Source organism: Leuresthes tenuis, unplaced genomic scaffold (genome assembly GCF_036924035.1).
Source record: "Leuresthes tenuis unplaced genomic scaffold, fLeuTen1.0.hap1 SCAF_2, whole genome shotgun sequence".
Lineage (NCBI taxonomy): Eukaryota > Metazoa > Chordata > Actinopteri > Atheriniformes > Atherinopsidae > Leuresthes > Leuresthes tenuis.
This window is the reverse complement of record NW_027325356.1, coordinates 27,285,532-27,304,333: the sequence shown is the minus strand read 5'-3', so window position 1 is coordinate 27,304,333 and position 18,802 is coordinate 27,285,532. Positions and strand designations below refer to the sequence as shown.

General features: G+C 40.6%; 1 protein-coding gene across 5 annotated transcripts in view; it reads left to right on the top strand.

Moving 5' to 3' along the window:
- Positions 1-2,571: 2,571 nt before the first annotated feature.
- The window catches only part of dmxl2 (Dmx-like 2), a 41,891-nt gene continuing 25,660 nt past the window's right edge, over positions 2,572-18,802 (top strand). For 4 of the 5 annotated variants that reach the window (XM_072380903.1, XM_072380902.1, XM_072380901.1 and 1 more), the window contains exons 1-15: positions 2,573-2,971; positions 9,512-9,637; positions 9,884-9,955; positions 10,077-10,155; positions 10,355-10,499; positions 11,509-11,575; positions 11,678-11,850; positions 13,316-13,496; positions 13,600-13,780; positions 13,922-14,140; positions 14,232-14,503; positions 15,951-16,220; positions 16,450-16,679; positions 17,232-17,434; positions 18,614-18,735. In XM_072380903.1, coding sequence (XP_072237004.1) covers positions 2,885-2,971; positions 9,512-9,637; positions 9,884-9,955; positions 10,077-10,155; positions 10,355-10,499; positions 11,509-11,575; positions 11,678-11,850; positions 13,316-13,496; positions 13,600-13,780; positions 13,922-14,140; positions 14,232-14,503; positions 15,951-16,220; positions 16,450-16,679; positions 17,232-17,434; positions 18,614-18,735 — 2,427 coding nt within the window. In that variant the 5' untranslated portion in view covers positions 2,573-2,884. Of the gene's footprint in view, positions 2,972-9,511; positions 9,638-9,883; positions 9,956-10,076; positions 10,156-10,354; positions 10,500-11,508; positions 11,576-11,677; positions 11,851-13,315; positions 13,497-13,599; positions 13,781-13,921; positions 14,141-14,231; positions 14,504-15,950; positions 16,221-16,449; positions 16,680-17,231; positions 17,435-18,613; positions 18,736-18,802 lie in introns of all 5 variants that reach the window. The other variant, XM_072380904.1, reaches the window with a different exon arrangement.

Sequence of the window (18,802 nt, the reverse complement as noted above, 5' to 3'; positions counted from 1 at the left end):
TGAAGATATAAAAATATGAGAACATGATGCAGAAACACTGCTGTCTTCTTTGGGTTTACTGTCATTTAAAATGAAATGAAGCTGCACAGTGTTGTGGTGGTTAGCACATGATGGAATCATGGTCACAGTATCCTCTGAACTAAGGAATAGATGGTCCATCCAGCTTGTTGTTAGTACTCATGTCAAAATCCTGCATCTCTGATAGTATACCGGCGTATTAGTGTCTATGAAATTGACAGCTTGCACATCTGGAGAGGCATTATCAATGCTGACAGGTATGTACAAGTTTTAGAGCAACATATACTCCCATCTAGATTATAGACTTTTTTTGTTTCATAGATTACTAATCAAAAACATTTGATGTATCGTGAAATGCAAAATACGTCAAAGAAGACTCAAGACTGTTGAGCAGCTAGAATCCGACGTCAGACAGGAATAGGGCAACATTTACAGCAGCGATGTGTAATGCATAAAGCATAACTGATTTCAAAATTCCTAAAGCAGCACCTAACATTTTTGGAATTAGGGTTGTACCACATGGTATGTTTTTGTCACTAGGGATACAAACTTGTTCTTGCATAGATACAAATAGAGTCCAATTGTCAAGGTATAGTGCTTAAACTCTACTATGATACAACTAGGGTAACATAGCAGTACTACCTTTTTGGGACCCTCCCTGACCTTTGAATTCTCTGTGTGTACGCACTATACTAAAGTACATCAGTGAGTCAGATGGGCGCAGATAAGGTGATGACAGACACTGACAGAAAAGCTAACTTTCCTCTCGCTCACTCACCCTATAGTTCCTATAAAATGTGAGGGGAGGATATTATTGTCCAGAAGTCCATCTCATATGGGGTTTTATTGAATATGAAAATCACATATCAGGTGTGCAAAGAGCGGGACACATCTTGTAGATTTTTTGATTTTTTTTCCTCAAATAATTGCACTATTGGAACATCAACAAGCATAATTTAAGTTGGACAGTAAAAAGTATTACAACTGATGCAGCAGATGCCAAGGCAAGAACATATGCAACCATTTCTTGGCAAAATTATGCAAAAAACTACCTCGAGCATAGAGCTGGCGCATGGGCAAAGAAGTTACCCTTTCAGTTTTGGTGCATATTGGGATCACTTTTATTAAAACTGCTAAATGCAAAATTGGCTTCACAATTGTGCTCTGTGAAACTCTTGTTAATTCAGTACATCCACATAACATGACAAAAGACCCCCCCCCAAAAAAAAAACCTGTGAAAATGAGGTGTTTTTCCATTGATGATACAGCTCGACTCAACATGTTTCTATTGGACTTTTCTTTACTTCTTTTCCACTGCAGACACCATCCCTTCAACGTAGGTGCGATCTGCTTTGAGTCACTTGTGAAGCAGTGATGACACATAGAAGTTAAGCAGATGTACCACGTTTTAGTGGTCAACCAGCTTTGAGTGCAAAAGTGCTTGATATCTTTTCAGAGAGATCTTAACAACTGTGCACTAAAGCGCTCACCAATGGAAAAAAAGTAATCTGTACAAGATTATTAAAGTTTATTAATCTAATCAGAGGTTCATTCACATGGATATATGATCCACGCCAACATAAAGGATATTTGCTTCTTATGTTTTGCAATTCGTTCTCACTGACTGGGCAAGGTGACAGGCGTTCAATAAAATGAGGCATCCCTGCTCCAGAGCTGTCATTTCAAACCAAGGGTAACTAAATATGAGAGACAACAGCATAAACTAACCATTGTTTAGTTGCAGTCTACCACTTATTTAATTATGTCTGACAGATGAGCAATGAATCAATCGGTTTGCGACAAAAATAGTTTTTTCATTTTCATTCAATTTAAAGTGGAGTATTAAAAAGAAAAAAAAGAAAAAAATATGATTATTTAGAAAACATCTGAATAGTTCGATATCTATGGTTTCATCTGACATAATATTATAAAGAAAGCATGACACAGTTCACAACTTATGATTCTATTCAGATATTTCAGATGACACATGAAATACATATGAAAAAAACTGAGACATAATTTCATATGAATGATGATTACTGAAAACTGCATAAACTTTTAAACTAATATACCTTCTCTTACTTAGTATTGTGGGAACGTTTTGTGTGAAAGGTAGTGAGAAATCACAAAGCACTCAAGCTCAATATTAATATTTATATCTACTGTTGCATTTTAATACCCTTTTCTGTCCCCAGTGTCATAGCTCAACTTGGGCCACAGACAAAAATATATTACCCTTTCTCTTGATTGCCCCCCATGCCCCACATTCATGATCAATGAACTCAAATCTAAAAATTGTAGCCACGTAAACATAGAACAGCAGTGCTAGAGCCGTTGCACAGACTGCCGGAAATAACTAAAAAAGGTCAGTCACGAAAAACATTTGAAGTTACTCTGGAGCATGAATATAACAACGTAAACACACGTTTTTCTTATGCAAGGATACGCCCAGTAAGGATGTAGTGAACCCGAGAGTGGTTTATGTTTCCCAGTCTAGTTAACGCCGCTCTATGGTGATCCAGTCGTGCCTAGACAACGCCGTGAACGCGCATGTCAGGATCGCTGCAGAGATCCTGCTGCCTCTGCTCTCACGATTAATCGTGAGGATGGTGTTGACAGCGAGAGGCGACGGACGGGCAGTCTTATTTGTTTAAATGCATGTCAGGACCTGATGAAATTACATTTGTACGGGTCGAAAACAACTGCTCCACGTCCCTGCCGTTTGTGGAGGAACACTACGCTGCCAGGTCAAGGACGACGTTAATGTTACTGATGGAATTCCCAGTGGTTGCTAGATGGAGAAACCGAAAGGGTGGACTCGTTATAAATAATTAAAAAACCCATCTGCTGCTAAAATAGAAGGAAAATGCATCTGCACCAGGTGCTGACGGGAGCTGTAAACCCTGGAGATTGCTGCTACTCGGTTGGAAGTGTGAATGACATTCCTTTCACGGTGGGTTTTTATTTTGATCTTATTTGCACAAGATGACACCCATTGGAGCTACCGACTGACTAGCTAGCTGGATAGTTAGCTCGCTAGCGTTACATTCACCGTAAACGGGCTGGCCGGCGAGCTAAAGCACTAGCTAACCGGGTTGTACGTCAGCCCAACTGCCGCACCGACAGATCACTCACTCTGAGCCGAGACTACAGGGGGCATCCTTATCCCAAGCCCCCGTTTCGTTTACTTTGACGGCCAGTCAGTCATTGGCGAGCTCGGATCCTGTCAGTATCTTCAACTGTTATTAACGCCAACGTTATTAGTGCTGTATGCATCGATCCAACACATTGTACGATAGCCACACGCATGACCTTTAGCCGCATCTTGTAACGTTAGAATTACTGCAAGGGAATCCCTTTGCGCAGCCACAACATTATAAGGAAAAAATGTTTACTATGGGACATGCGCCTACGAAATTCTGCAGCTCACACAACACTTTACTGAGTATGGGGCTTTTGACAGAATTGTGCACCTCTACAGATTGAAAACACCGTATTTTGTGTGGTTGATCAACTAGCTAAGCTTGCTACCATTTGGCGTTAAACCCTCACGGATCATTAGCCCGCTGTCCTCCAAGCATCAGCTGCGCCAGCCATGACGTAGAGAGCCTTATATGGATACATACGCTAAGAGGCTGTTTGTTGTTGAGAATAAGAATACATTCAGAAACTTGGGCCTTTCTTTCACCATTCCAACATGAATTGCTGTGTGAGCTACAGGTCCAACATTCAGTCGTCATGTGTTTGTAAGCATGCTGATTAAACAGGATTCTGTGTTTGTGATGTGTTGACCTCTTTAGTCTGTGAAAAAATCTATTTGTCTGTCTGAGGCCTGGCAGCTTTCCAGTATTTCTCTTTGTGCCTAAAGTTGATGAAAAAGAAAAGCCCTGGGAATTCTGCATTTACTGCAGCAAGGCATGGCAAAAAAACAACTATGGTTTAGTACGCAGTGTTTCGTAACTCCAATAAACCTTGCTGGTCCTTTGTTATGAGTCGATTGGTATGAGTGAGGTGCAGAGTCAAAAGGTAGTTTTAAAAAAGAACTAAAAGCAGAGTGTTTGGATGATGCATTTTGAGTCATTTCTCCCTTGGACAGCAAAAGATGAGTTATGGCTTTATCAATGCCTGTATGATTGTCAGTGTTGAAATGGTGTGAGAATCCATTTCAACAATCAGGTTTATAATGTGAAAAAGGAGCCTAATTGTAATTGTCTTCTATTTCACAGACTCTGCCATGTGAATTCTTTTGAAAGTATGCTGCACATCAACATTTTTAAATGCTGCAAGCACTGTAAGCCTGTATGATGGCTGTCAGCTCTGGGTTTGGTCTGTTACTGTTGTCTATGAGTGAGACATTGCTATTGCTTTGTTTTAATCAGTCAATTCATGTTATGATTTTTTTTTTTCATTTTTGGGAGTCACAGACACAACTCTCTCGCTTCCTCTCTGATTCCCCCCACTGTCTGAATATGGTGAAGTAATCCGTTGTGCTGTTAATCACTGTTTAAATGATAGGGATGTCCCTCTTTGCTCCAGCACTGGCTCAAGATCAAAGCAAATGTCGTACCTGTGGTCATATCTGCTCAACAGCAAAGGGCAGAGATGAGGGTGAAGCTAAGCCTTGGACTTAGCCACAGGGCCCGAGTTTCTGTGCCTGGTGTTGTCTCTCTGTGTCGGAGAGGGTATTTGAAGAGCACTAGACATCATGTCCAATGCATTTACACTCACACTGACCCTTGGGCTCCTAGGCCAGATCCTGACAACCTAGACACACATACATTAGCACATGCTTCAACATGGCATTCACAGCGTTTCATACTCAAATTTGTCCTCTCACATATTGAAAGATTTAAGATGAGCTGGACAGTGACCTGCAGGCATCTTGTTTTTTGCCAGCCAGTGGATGGTGGTTTGTATTAGGAAGGTTTTGTTGGAGTAGTTCCATCTACCAATAGGAACTGGTTCAAACTAGAGGGCAGGAAGTACACAGTGAAAACATGATTGTTGATTATTCTTAGTGACTGAGCTTTTCAAATGGTTTGAATCTGTTGCCAGTCATGAGACTTGTACACGTTAAATATATGCGTTTACATTGTGGCAATCATAGTTACAGAGAACAGTTCCAGGTCTTTTACAGTGCTTCTTGACCTGTCGTTGATGCAGTTAATGCGCCTACAAACAGCCTCGTGGGTTTGATATGCAGAGCTGCAGATGTCTGATTTGCTAAAAATAGAGTAAAAAGCACAGGGAGGAAGGCGGTGAGGGAGGGAGTACATAGCCCCCTAAGACTCCATATTTATCTAAATTTTGGTATTTTTAGAGATGTGCTGATTGAAATCTCACTTGCTGACTCTGATTAGCTTTCTTTCTAATGAATGAAAAACCGTGTTAAAGCACCCTTTTTCTCCTGAACAAATGTGACAAGAAAGTGATCCAAAATTGCTGAAAAGGACCCTTTTTATGAATAAAAATCCAACAGAAAATGAGTTGCCGTGTATTCCACTTCATCTATTGTGTATTTTTCTTCAGTGTTGCACTTCTGCACCGTAGACTAGTCTCTTGCTGTGGTGGCTGCACATTGAGGTCAGTGTTATATGTCCAGGTAGTAGAAATTTATTTTGATAAGGGAAGTTAAAATCTGAATATCATAATATTAAGCCTTGTCTGGTCTGCTGGCTCTTTGTACACACTTATGTGCACTAATGAACCATATGGCCAGAGTAATTTGTGAGCTTTGAGAGTTTTGGTTTTTAACTTCTCTGTGAAGAGCTTCCTCACCAACAATATGTGCTGTATGTGTGCATCTGTGGATATGGATATGACTTGAGCCGTCCTATGGTTAATGTGTAAATTCAGTTTTTGGTTGAATAGTTTACAGACTGCCTGACTGACTGTCATGATTGATGAAGGCACAACTGAACAATTATCAGGTGCATATGAAATTAATTTGCAACTTTATCTCGGTTAACATGACAATCCAGTTATTGGCTCAAAATCTAAAATGGGAATGCAGATTGGCCTAAGGTGGGCATAGTTTTCTGAGACTGTTCTGGCTGTTATTCTATGTATTGTGCAGGTAAGATTTTTAATTTTAAGTGTAAGCCAACATAAAAAACTTCCAAATCTGTATGAAATGAGTTTAACCTGATCTAAAACTAGATTGTGAAGCAAAGACAAACATCCGCAGAGTCATAAGTCAGTGTGGCATGAGCTTTATAATTTGTGTAATTGTTGACAGTCACTCTGTCTGGCTACATTGATTAAGCTGTGAGCAACTGACATGAATGGAGATATCGATTTAAACCCGATCTTGTGCAGTTTGGTTATTAATGCTCATTGTTTTGTTGTAGCGATGCTGTGGAAAAAAAAATATCCAGGCTTGTATGGTATGAATGTCGACGGAGGGTTCAAAGTGCGGACTATAGGATTTCACAGGGATAAACTCTTTATACAAATTGACAGAACACCAGGTTACTCCAGGTCAGAATTGATCAGTTAATGTTTTAACATATCAGCTTAAAGCCCGCTGGCTCACACAAACAGGGAAATGTTACATTTGGTAACATTTGTGGTTGTGAAACATTTTTACATGATTGCATTAGACATGGGGAAACAAGTGTTGTTTGATGGAATGAAGGCAGAAGTATCTATCACTCTCTTCCTCTTATCTACTTTCATTACCATAGCACATGACTGCATTCACTCCTTTCCACTACAATGCATTTACCCTCCAAATCAGCTACCTTTCTGTAACATGGTGGTTCTCATAAGGCAAATAGCATTTAAGATGTCCCTAATTAGTGTTATATGCATAGACTTTAGTAAATCGGATTGGAAATTGAACAAATATCTGGATGCCATTGCTGTTTTTCATTAGACGAATATTGGAGTTTGCTGAGCTTCTAAAAAATTATCCAAAGAAATTCCAGAATTGGCCTAAAAATCAGCAAGGTTGATGATTCAGTTTGATCTGTATTTGGTACTTTGGACAGTATTGTTATTGTCACATATTGCACATCAAAATACAATATTGAGATTATTTTAAAGCCTTGCTGAGCTTAAGAAGATACAATGTCATTATCCCAACGAGGTGATCTTTCAGTCGATTCACTTAGAAATATGGTCATCTGTTTACATGACAGTACGCTTACTTTTCATGATGTATTTGCTGTCCTTAGACGTAGCTGCTTTGTCAGGAGAGATGTTTTATTTATCTAAAGACAGAAACATTCTTATGGGCTGAACATGGGTCTCCTCGTGCTTTCCATTAGTACCTTGCAAATGCATGTCTACATCTTATAGTGTTATAGTCTGGGCTGTGGACAGCTCTTAGTTGTGTTGGTGCTGTTGTTGGTCCTTAAGCTTTGCTGTGGAAAAGAGAGAAATCAAGGTGGAGAAGGATCAGTCTTTTTTAAGATGGAGGGAGTACAGTGAGGGGGCACTTTACTCAGCTCAAGCTAATTTCAACCAATCAGCATCCGATCAATGCGTAGCATTCAGAAACTGTGCATTGTTAGCTTTCTGGAGAATTACAGGTCAAATCTGTCTTTGTTGGAAAAAGCTAACACCCCCACAAATGCATACCTCCAAAAAATGGCCTTCAATATGAACAGCTAACATTAGCTGACAAAGTGGAAACTTTTTTACTTCAGATTCACACTGAACCTGTGCATTTATATGCTGCTGGTACTTAAACCAGCGTTTAAAATATTCTGCTTATTGCAGGCCGCAGGATAACATTTGAAACACTACTGAGATTGTTGGTGCTGCCCCTTGGTATTATTGGGTATCTCTATTCCTATTAATACAACGCAGAGCACAAACACTATAAAAACAACTGATCTGTAAATGGACTTATAATGTCTTTGTTGTCGTGTTGTGAAGACACAAATGACATTTTAGCTGTGTTTGATGTTGCTCTTAAAAATTGAAATGGTTTCAATGTTCATCATGACATGCAGAAGACAAATGAAAATCTACACTATTGGAACAAAACAGTGATCCTGTTTAAGATGTTTGTGCTAAAGTTTACAACCTCAACATCCTGACAGATCCAAATCAACTTGCTGCTGAAGAAAGTAAAATAAGCGTACATATTCCTCTGTGCGTGTGTGTGAGAGAGTGAATAAATGAGAGAAAGGTGCAGAGCTGTTCTAGACGGTGCGTGACGGTGACCGAATTTAATTTCTGCTGTAATGTGCCGGAGCAAATGCCGCAGTCATAGTAAAGCACACACTGCGCCTCCCTTACAACTTTTACGTCCTTTCACTCAGATCTTATTCAGTCGTATCAACAGGATGATGAAAGTCTTCATTATAGCTTCATCCTCTGGCTGTAGTGTTGTCCCGTTGTGTGACCCAGGTAGTTCTCAGCCTCTACTCCTGTTCTCCTGAATAATGAAAGACACGAGCCGTCATCCTGACTGTACTGATGCTGTGAGGCCAGTTTGCCTGTCTCCCAGGTGCTGCTGTTGCTGCCAGTTTACTTTTGCATGCCAGCTAACGGGCACAGCCAGTGTATCAGTTTACATTCAACCCCATGCTCCAAATCTTAACACAGGTCGGCCCGCTGAGCTTGGGAAATAAACATCTGTTGCGTTTATTCCTTGATGAGGGTTTTTGTTCGTTTGTTTGTTTTTTTTATTTTAGGGCTTAGGGCCAGTAATTTGGGGGGATTTTAGACAGCTGCTGTGCTGTGTTATATCTCACCTCTCTAATTAGGGCTGTTCCATTTTTGAAAAAGATTTTTTCAGTTGTAATTTGGACTTCCAGTGATTTTACAAACAATAAAGGAGTCTGACATGCAACAATTTATACAGTTCAATAAATGATTAATTGTTACCAAGGTTAGAGAGTAGCTTTGTTGAGTAATTATGTTCAAAATATCTAATTCTATATCTAAAGATCTCATTAGGAACACTGTCCTATATGTATATATTAAATTAATATAATCAAATATATTCTTGTATATGGGTCTTTCACTGTTGCACACAGTATGATGATGATGATGATGATGATGATGATGGCCAGTTTTTGTGTCATGGTTTATGGTGAAACCAGTGTATTGCTGCAGCCTCAGATGGGACTAGCTTTATGTTTATTTACACACTGTAAAACACTTATATTCAACATCTGCCAGCCCTTTAGCACATTGCTCTGCTGGACATATATGAGTCACAATGACAGGTGCACTAGAGACGCCTACACAGAGCCTTCGTCTTTGTGCTTACATGGTTCAAGTAGGGCTTGAAGTGCTATGACAGAGCTTTTATTTACATTTTATATCCATTTTAACTGCGATAATGTGGAAATTCAAAACACACATGTACATAGCTGTGAGAAACTACAATGTGTTGTATAAAGGTGTATTCATGAATGGATGGTTCTGGTTTCCAAATGTATTTTTTTCAAAGCTTTACAACCTCTGATTTCCAGAAGTTACTTTTAGTTGTTTATTGCTGTTTATTCTATATTTTTTTCTTCTTCTCTTTCAGGCCTACGGCTCAGGTTGTGATTTAGTGATCTTGGCTAGTGACTTTGACTGTGTTCAGATTATCCCAGGAGCTCAAAATGGAAACATACAGGTGGGCTGCGTGGAGTGCTCCCACCAGCTCGGCAGGGTAAGTGTCGATTGCACACTCAGATGCAGACACACACAGTTTTAGTCAGAGAAGATGATCAATTATGCTAAGCAGAAAGTGGTACATTTAGCCAAGTCTGTGCCCTTCTTTTACTGTGCACGCTCGCCTTGTCATCCTGTTTGTCCTGCTCCACTCCCCATCTACATTCCCCTGTGGGAATGACTGTGCAGAAGCCCTGATGGGCTAAATAACAATGTGATGATGAATGCAACTCTTTCTATTTAGATTGCTGCATCTTATGGAAACACAGTCTGCATCTTTGAACCTCTTTCTACCAACCCAAATAAACGCCACAAGGTGAGTATGAATGTCAGTATTTTAGCTTTACATAGGGATTTCAGTCAGTATCTGGTGGGTTTAACCACATTTGGATGCAAGTAACATTGCATGGTGTGTGTTGCTCTCCTACCACTAACAGCAGCTTAACTATCAGTGGCAAAAGACAGGACAGTTCTTCCTTGATGCCATCACCTACAACCTGGCGTGGGACCCACAAGGTATACCTGTGCTTACTGTGTTTAACCTACGTCTGAAAAAAATGAGTCCACATGACACACAGCTCCCACCCCTCTCCCCTTTGGTTTGTCTGGAACGACTCTCACATTATGTAAGCGTCACTGTATGCATGTGGCTCTCTGTACTGTAGAAGTCGTTTTGGGACATGAAGTGTGTAATTAAGTGCTTTTGTGGCCCCAGGGAACCGTATCCTAGCAGCAACTGAGCGACTCCAGCTGTGGGCTCCGCCGCTGATAGATGCCCTAATAGAGGAGGAGGATGGACAGATGATTGAGGACAAACCCCACCCTGTCCTCAATGACTGGAACTGTGTCTGGCAGTGCAAGTATGTTTTTGTCTTTTCACATACTGTAAAAATGTCCAACAGGATTGTTATGTAAAAAAAAAAAAGCGATGACACAAATGCATCTTTTCCCACAAAACTAAGCAGTAAATGGTGTTGAGCAACCAGATTTTATTTTATTTAATTTTTTTCAGCCAAGGTTGTCTTATATGATTTCAAGTGAAGAAATATGTTGCTCCTCTCACTCATACTGATAGTTTATTGAAGAATAAAGTGAGCATTGAGGGAACAGTATGATATTACACTTGCTTGCTCGTGGAAAGTGAAACAGAAGCGCCATTTTTTTGTGTTTCTTTGACAGCTGATGATTTTTATGTTCTATCTGTTTGTGTCTGTCCCGAACAGAGAAAGATTGACCTGAATTCTATCACTTAAATGTTGAGCAATGATAATTTTTGCTTATAAAAACTTAGTTACTGATTATCCAGATGCATCTACCCCAATGTGAAATGCTTGTGTGCCATAAGCCACTCCTGGGTTGGCAGCCTGCACTTAAAGCTGTGTAAATAGACACAGACATGTGATACCTTGCTGGTAATTGTCATTCGATGACACATGGGTAGCTACTAGAACAGAGAAGTGCAAGTTCAGAAATGACCAGTGATAGCTCTTGCGCAAAGCTGTCACACTCTCACAGCTGACAAGAGACACACTTGTGTGTGTGTGTAATTTTTTTTCTTTTTTATATTTGTAAGGCCCAAAAACAAGGGGGCCACTATATTTGTCTAAAACTTGTTTTTATGGTTAGGTTTAGGGTGAATGAGTAAGAAATTGGGACATTGCAAACAAGTTTGTGTGTGTGTGTGTGTGTGTGTGTGTGTGTGTGTGTGTGTGTGTGTGTGTGTGTGTGTGTGTGTGTGTGTGTGTGTGTGTGTGTGTGTGTGTGTGTGTGTGTGTGTGTGTGTGTGTGTGTGTGTGTGTGTTTGTGTTCCATGTCTCATGGAAAAGTGAACACAGCTGATGTTGTTGTTCTTCCATGTGTTTCTCTCAGGACTGCTGCATCTGTCCACATTGCTAAGTGGTCTTCTGATGGGGAGTACTTTGCAACAGTTGGGAAGGTATTAGATTCATGTTTAAACATGACGAAGCACCTAATAGTTAAGCCATTTTCATAATTGTGCATATGATGTGTGTTGAAATGTATGCGTGTTTGTGCACAGGATGACTGTTTACTCAAAGTGTGGTATCCCACCACCGGCTGGCGCTCTGCAGTGGTGGTTCAGGACCCCTCGGATAAAAAGTCTCCTCCCGTTCACTTCTCCTTTGTTTACCTGGCTCATCCGCGCTCGGTCACTGGCATGTCCTGGAGGAAGACCAGCAAGTACATGCCCAAGTAAGAAAGGATAAGCAGTCATGGTCAAAGTTGTTGTCTTCTAGAGCGTGACATCATGTTTACACTTGTGTTATAGAATAGATGGTATCTGTCAAAGTTTTTTTTTGTTTGTTTTTCTGACTCTCGGCCATCCTTCAAACTAAAATGACAAATTATTATGTCACTTACCATGGTTTTCACTCTCAGTAAACTGTCAGTCCTTAAGGACCTTGTGTGACAAAATAGCCAGCAGAAATTTTACATAGTATATGCACAGAGTGCACAAAACTGTTCAACGTATCATTGCAGCCACACATTTTTGGAAGGACATTTAGTGACAAATGCAACACTATAATTTCAAAATGTTGGTTCATATTTTTGATACCAATGTTTTAAAATGCTCAGATTCAGCTTCACTGACTTACATCACAAAACAACAGTGATTATGTCACAAAATTAGCTGTGCGCACGCCTTGTGCTAAAAGACAAACGACACCTACTCTCTTTATAAAAATAAACAAAAGCACAACAAAATTATTCCTTTCTCACCAGCCTTCACATTGCTGCAGCAGGCCAAACCAACTGGGGAACAACACCATCGGTGTGCTCGAAACTGGCCTTAGATAAAGAAACATACCAGATGAATTTGATGTGAATCGTTCCACATTTGTGCGTCTGCAGAAAATGGCCACGACAGATGTGTCACTAGAGCTCGTCAGCTCAACAAATTTGTCTTGTCATCCAAGAAAGCAGATTCTAAAAAAAAAAAAAAAAAAAAAAAAACTGTTGTAGCTTCCATAAACTACCTCCAGAAAAAATATATGAAACAGTTTATTTACCTGCAGTGTGCCATCCAAATTGTGATCCTGTGCTCACAGCTCACCACAGGTAGGACAGAAATTAAGTGAGTTATGAAACCCTGATATTCAGTAACCCATGGTGTCGACTGATATTACTGCTGATCTTAATGCATAGAAAAGAAGCTGTTGCACCCCAACACAGCATTTCCAAACACTTATGGCAGGAATATCTTGACACCAACAACATGGAGCTTGTTACCTTGCCTACAAGACTTTAAAAACATTATTGGTGATTTGTCACAGTTATGGGAGTCTGACAGCATGCAAACTGTAATAAAACTCAACCCCACATCAAACAGCAGGGGAAAATCCAGCCATTTTGAAGAGCTTCATCAGACTGTGTTGTTGCTCCATGTTTTAGTGGCATAATTGCTACCATTCGAGGCCACATTCATCAATGTCCTGTCTGAGGCATCTATTTTTTTCATGTTGATAAATTCTCTAAAGCAAATGGTTTGAAAATCTCATTTTGGAAATCATCAGAAATGACCAGAGAGGTGCCAACTCAATGTGCTGTACTTTAATGATGGACCTTTTTATGATGGACAATTTGAAGAAACCAAATCTAGAAAAATAAAACAAAAGGAATGATTGACTTACAGTTGTATTCGCATTCTGTGTTATAGGGGCTCAGTGTGCAATGTTTTGCTGACATCCTGCGAGGATGGTGTGTGTAGGTTATGGTCCGAAACCCTTTTACCAGAAGATAGTCTGCTTGGTGGGCAGATTTCTGAGAACGCGCAGTCCTTCAGCTCAAGCTTGCCAGGCCTGGCAGGAAATAAGGACAAGATCCAGCATGCTTTGGAGGTAGATTGACCGCAAATATTACATTATAAACAATAAGTGAAGAGATAAGGCAAGAGTGAGACAGCTATTCTGTTGGTTTTATTCCTGTGATTTGCTTGTTTAGTCGATCCACCACCTTAAACAGCTGCGCCGGGGCCGGCGACGGTCCTCTGCTCTGGTGGCACACAGCGAGCTGCTGCCTTCTCAACTTGGCACACAGGACTCACACACTCACCGCCACATTGCTCATCATGCCAATGCTCTGTGTCACTTCCATATCTCAGCCAGTATTAATCCCAACACAGGTAGGTTGTTTTTGTTGGAATAGTTTAAAAGATAAGCAAATTACATCAGTTAGCTACTTTTTCTAAGCTTTGGTGATATTCATTTCGTATTTGTTAAATTTTATCATTTCTATCCTATCCGTCATGTCCTTCCTCTTTTAGACATCCCATCAGTGTTAGCTGACTCTGCGGTATTCAATCCAGAAGATGGCAGTGGTGGTGGTGGCTTCATGGTTCACTGGCTCAACAACAAGGATCTCAGCTTCACTTCCTCTATGGACCTCTTTATGCTGCAGCTCCGTAAGTTCTCTGAACAGCAGCTGGACCAGACTACCGAGGACCCCCTGGACCCTGAAGGATCCCCTATGAAGTTTGACTTTGGTATAATCCCCAACTAAGCCAGCATACGATTTCCTTAACAAATCAAAAGCAGCATTATGAGCTAAAAGCGTGTTGTTTTCTTGCTTCCTAGACCTGGACGAGATGTCTGACAAAGCATCCTCAGAGCACGGAGAAGAAGCTGATTCAGGAGAGCAAGGAAGCACCAAAGCATCCTCCCCCGGATCGAGCTCCAGTATGCCTTTGCCCTCCATGCTGCTCGAGAGGAAGATGGAGACACTGATTACTGAGTGGAACAAGAGCCCAGATATGCTGTTTACTATCCATCCCACTGATGGATCTTTTCTGGTTTGGCATGTAAAGTACTTGGATGAATTCAACCAGGGCATCTTCAGACAGGTTCAGGTGAGGGGAAAGTCAAGAAGATAAAAGAAAAATGCTCAATTTCCATAAGTAAATGAGTGTTCATGTTTTCCATAAAGACAGCACCTCTACTTTAAATCACTTTGAATTAAGTAGTGCAGGTATTGGCCGTGGTGTAGCTGGGACTTAAAACTCAAAGAATCATGGCACTTCTTTGTTTCTATCAAGTGACTCATGGAGTTTGTTATTTGCCAACAGCTGACATGTCTTGCTCTGCTGTTCTTTTTTTAGTAGTGCAAGTGATTGTTAGCACCAGCTAAATGTTAAGAGCTACTGTGTGAATGTTGATTAAATGTTTTATTGTTTGCTAATGAGTGAGGGCGCGCTGATCCAATCCTACAGGCTCTAATCACGGATGGCTGAAAACACTATCGGCCACTGTTGCTAGTTAGGTGTGTTTAACAAACACTTTGAGGCTGACATTCGTCCATCTCTAGGTGCGCTTCCATCAGCCTGTTTAGATGCGCATCGAGAAGTGTCGCATCTGAAAGTTATGATGGAAATGCCATAATTCGAATTAAAATCCCCTGATTCACACAAATGAAAATACGCCCGCTAGGGTTTTGGTTGATTCAAAAGGGATGGAGACACCTGTTCACATCAAGTCTGATGTAGCGCACTTTCCCCCTAACTGCTTGCGGTGTTTGCGGGTCACTCACAAGACAACAAACATGGCGGACCACGGAAGGTTTGTGCGGACGGAGGAAGAAGTTGTGGCGTTTTTAACTTTAATTAAGGAGAAACAAATAACCGCAATCCTTGACAGTAAACGGCAGAGAAATGCCAGCATATATCAAGAACTCCGGGTCGGGAAGCCGGTAAAACGTTTACAGGCTAGTTGTCATGCCAACCTGCGGAAAACTCGCGAGTTAGTAGTTTTCACCAAAGTCCGTACTTTTGATGGAAACATGACTACTGTTTTTGAAAGGATTAAAGGTTGCTGGGAAGATTTACTGCACTTCAAGTGAAATAATGAGTTAACATCAACTTGACTAACATGTCACTCATACATTGGAAAAGACCAGACCGCTCTCATGGAAAAAAGCCTTTTAAAGTAATGAATGTTAGTTGGAAGAAGAAATTTCTTCTTCTGTCATTTGTAGACAAAATGGGATTTGACAACAGTGCTGTTTGTGGACAGCGTCTCTTTGTGACTGTAGTAAGAGAACACTGACATTTTCAATAGTGCCGTGTACGCATCTACAGTACATGTATACTGTGGAGGGAGGTTGAATATATCTTTATGTACTATCCATCTGTATGGTTATGGTTAAGTTTTTGGCGTATTTTATTTAGCATATTTTTAGTATTTTCATGGATGAACTACAGAGCGGATATCATATTAGTTTATAAGCTGAAAAGCTTATAGAGACCATGTACCTACGCTAATATTGTTTTTTTTTATATCTTCCTCTGACTCTTCCACCAGGTGTCCTTCTCCTCACGCATTCCGGTAGCTTTTCCTACAGGTGATGCTAACTCTCTTAGTAAAAACATCCTGATGTACGCCTGCACTTTGACTGAGAGTGAGAGTGCTGGCACTGGTGAGCAGGGGAGGATGGTCCAGCGTCTCTCCCGCTCTGCTTCGGTCTCAGCCGGCCTGGGTTCATCCTCCGTGTCCCCCTTACCCAAACTTCGCCCTGGCATTAGTCCTGCTGTCATGATGGTCTCCAAGCATGTCGATGGATCTCTTAACCAGGTACAACTTGAGAGTCACCATTTTGTTTGTTTCAGGTGCTTTTTAAAAAAAAAAAAAAAAGATAACCACTTTTGACCAAGATGCTTCTTATGATTAAATGTTTTCCCTCAAGCTTATTAAAGTTAACAACACATACCATAACGTCATAGTTTAATCAAAAAAGTTATTTATTTTAGTTTGTGCATTGTATGTGTTTCCTCACAAAATATTCTGACTCCTCTTTTTACAGTGGGCAGTGACTTTTGCGGAGCGTTCTGCCTTCTCCAATGTACTGACTGTATCGCACAAGGTCCGGTACTGTGGCCACCGTTTCCATCTGAACGACCAAGCCTGTCACACTGTGCTGCCACTGCTGCTGACCTCCTCTCACCACAATGCCCTGCTCACCCCTCCATCAGCCCCTGGAAGCCTGGAAGGGGAGCAGCCTCCATCCTTTCCCATACCAAAAGGACTTCCCAGGTATTAGACAGAAGGGACGAAGTGAATGTTGGATTCTTTAATTGGGGGTCATGCTAGGAGACTGATATAGTGCCATTCACTGTCGGAGGGTATCTTGCTTTGGGGAAATATCAGCTGTCTGCAGTTGTCCTCCGACCTAATGTGAGGAACCCCCATACAAAAAGCTGATCACACTTTCTCACCCTTTTAATGCCAGCAGTAAGAGAACCACAGTCTTGCTTACTCTTGCTTTGCTTCCATCCCATGCACTCTATTGCAGTGCTAATCAGTCTAATTACTTTTGGCGTCTAAGAAGAAGGTGTCTGTTAGGAAACAGTCTGCACAGAGGGTGCTTCTTTGTGTAGTATGAAGGCCAGAGTGTGTAATATGCATGCCGCAGTACATGACTACACATTTGTTCTCTGTATGTGAGAGTAGACAAGATGAACAAAAGTTGAATTGTCATAGATGCTGCTTATTGTAACACATTGTCATTGGCTTTTAGATTGATTAACTCCATGTGCTCAAGTTAAAACATGACTTCAAAATGATGTGACACTTTTGCATTAACAGAAAGCAGCTTCGTAATGCAGCTACAAGGACCTTCCATGACCCCAACGCCATTTACAGTGAGCTGATTTTATGGAGAGTTGACCACATTGGACCCCTCTCCTGCACTGGAGGTGTCTCTGAACTGGCTCGTATCAACTCTCTGCACACCTCCGCCTTCAGCAATGTTGCTTGGCTACCTACACTAGTGCCCAGCTCTGTGCTTGGTAGGTGCACAATACAGTTTTTTACAGAATTTCAAGCTCGATAGCAAGAAAAATACTTAAGATCTTTTTTGATACCACTGAAGGAAAATGACAAATTAAGAGACTAAAATGTTCTTTGAGGACACGCTTCCAATCTAACAGCGTAAGAGTACAAAAATGAACACCCCTTTAATTGACTTAAATGCAACACTATTATATAAGTTCTGCGCTTTGGAATAATTAAATGGGACTGATGTCAGACGATGTAATGAATTTTTTATTTTAGTCTCCTTTAGACACAGATTAGTTGGTTCTTGCCTTTAAGATGCAGCTGCTTTCTGAACAGACAGTAGAAAGGTTGGCTAGATCAGCCGCAGAGTTTGAAACCTCGAACAATGTGTTATTAAGATGATTTTCACAGAGTGACGCGTGACTCTCCAGTCTCTCACATCATCTCACATCATTTCATAAGGTATATGGTGATGATTTATTGATGAAGTGAGGGCAGGAGCCATATGTCTGTCTGCAGCTTTGCTGTAAAGTTGCATCAAATTGTAGGAAATTAAGACAGAACCGTTAGCATCTAAAACATTGCAAATCAGTTTCTAATTAGATAGTAATTTTTGGTGTGAAATAGTATTTGTGTATGAATGATGAAAAAAAAGGGTTATTTTTGGCAACCCTAGTTTAAGATATGTTTTATCATACTGTTGTAAATAGATTAAGTATATTTGCAATGAGTTCATAGTTGTAAAAAGGGTTTGTTTTTAGGTGAAAGTGTGTCTGTGTTTGCCTCTGTGGCAACATGATAATTGGTTCATTTGATAATTTCTCAAGAAAAATCCATGCTCATACATACAAGGGCATGTAGGCCTTCGGTGCTTTAATTTGCAAACATACCCCAGATTTGCATGTCAGATTTACCTTTATCATGCCTTATACACCAGACATTAACATAATTACATGGCTGTGCTTGGACAGCAACAATATACCTTATTCAGTTAAAACCTAGCCTGAATCCGTTTTCACTTGATGGAGTTTACTCATTTTGATATTTCTCTCACATTTGCAGGATTTCTTTCATTAGCATAGTGCATGTGCTCCAGAGAAGTCCTGTAAATCTGTCAGTAAAAAAAAATTATCTGAAAGTATTCTTTAAAACCTCAATGCTTCACGCAAGCTTTGTGCTGTGTTTATCAGGAACCTACTGTAACAGTGCCAGCGCCTGCTTCGTGGCATCAGATGGTAAAAACCTACGTCTCTATCAGGCTGTCGTGGATGCTAGAAAACTGCTTGATGAGCTGTCGGATCCTGAAACGTCCGTAAGTAAACACACACGGTCATAACTGCACATCAGCAAATGTTATTGCTCACTGGGATGTGACAGAT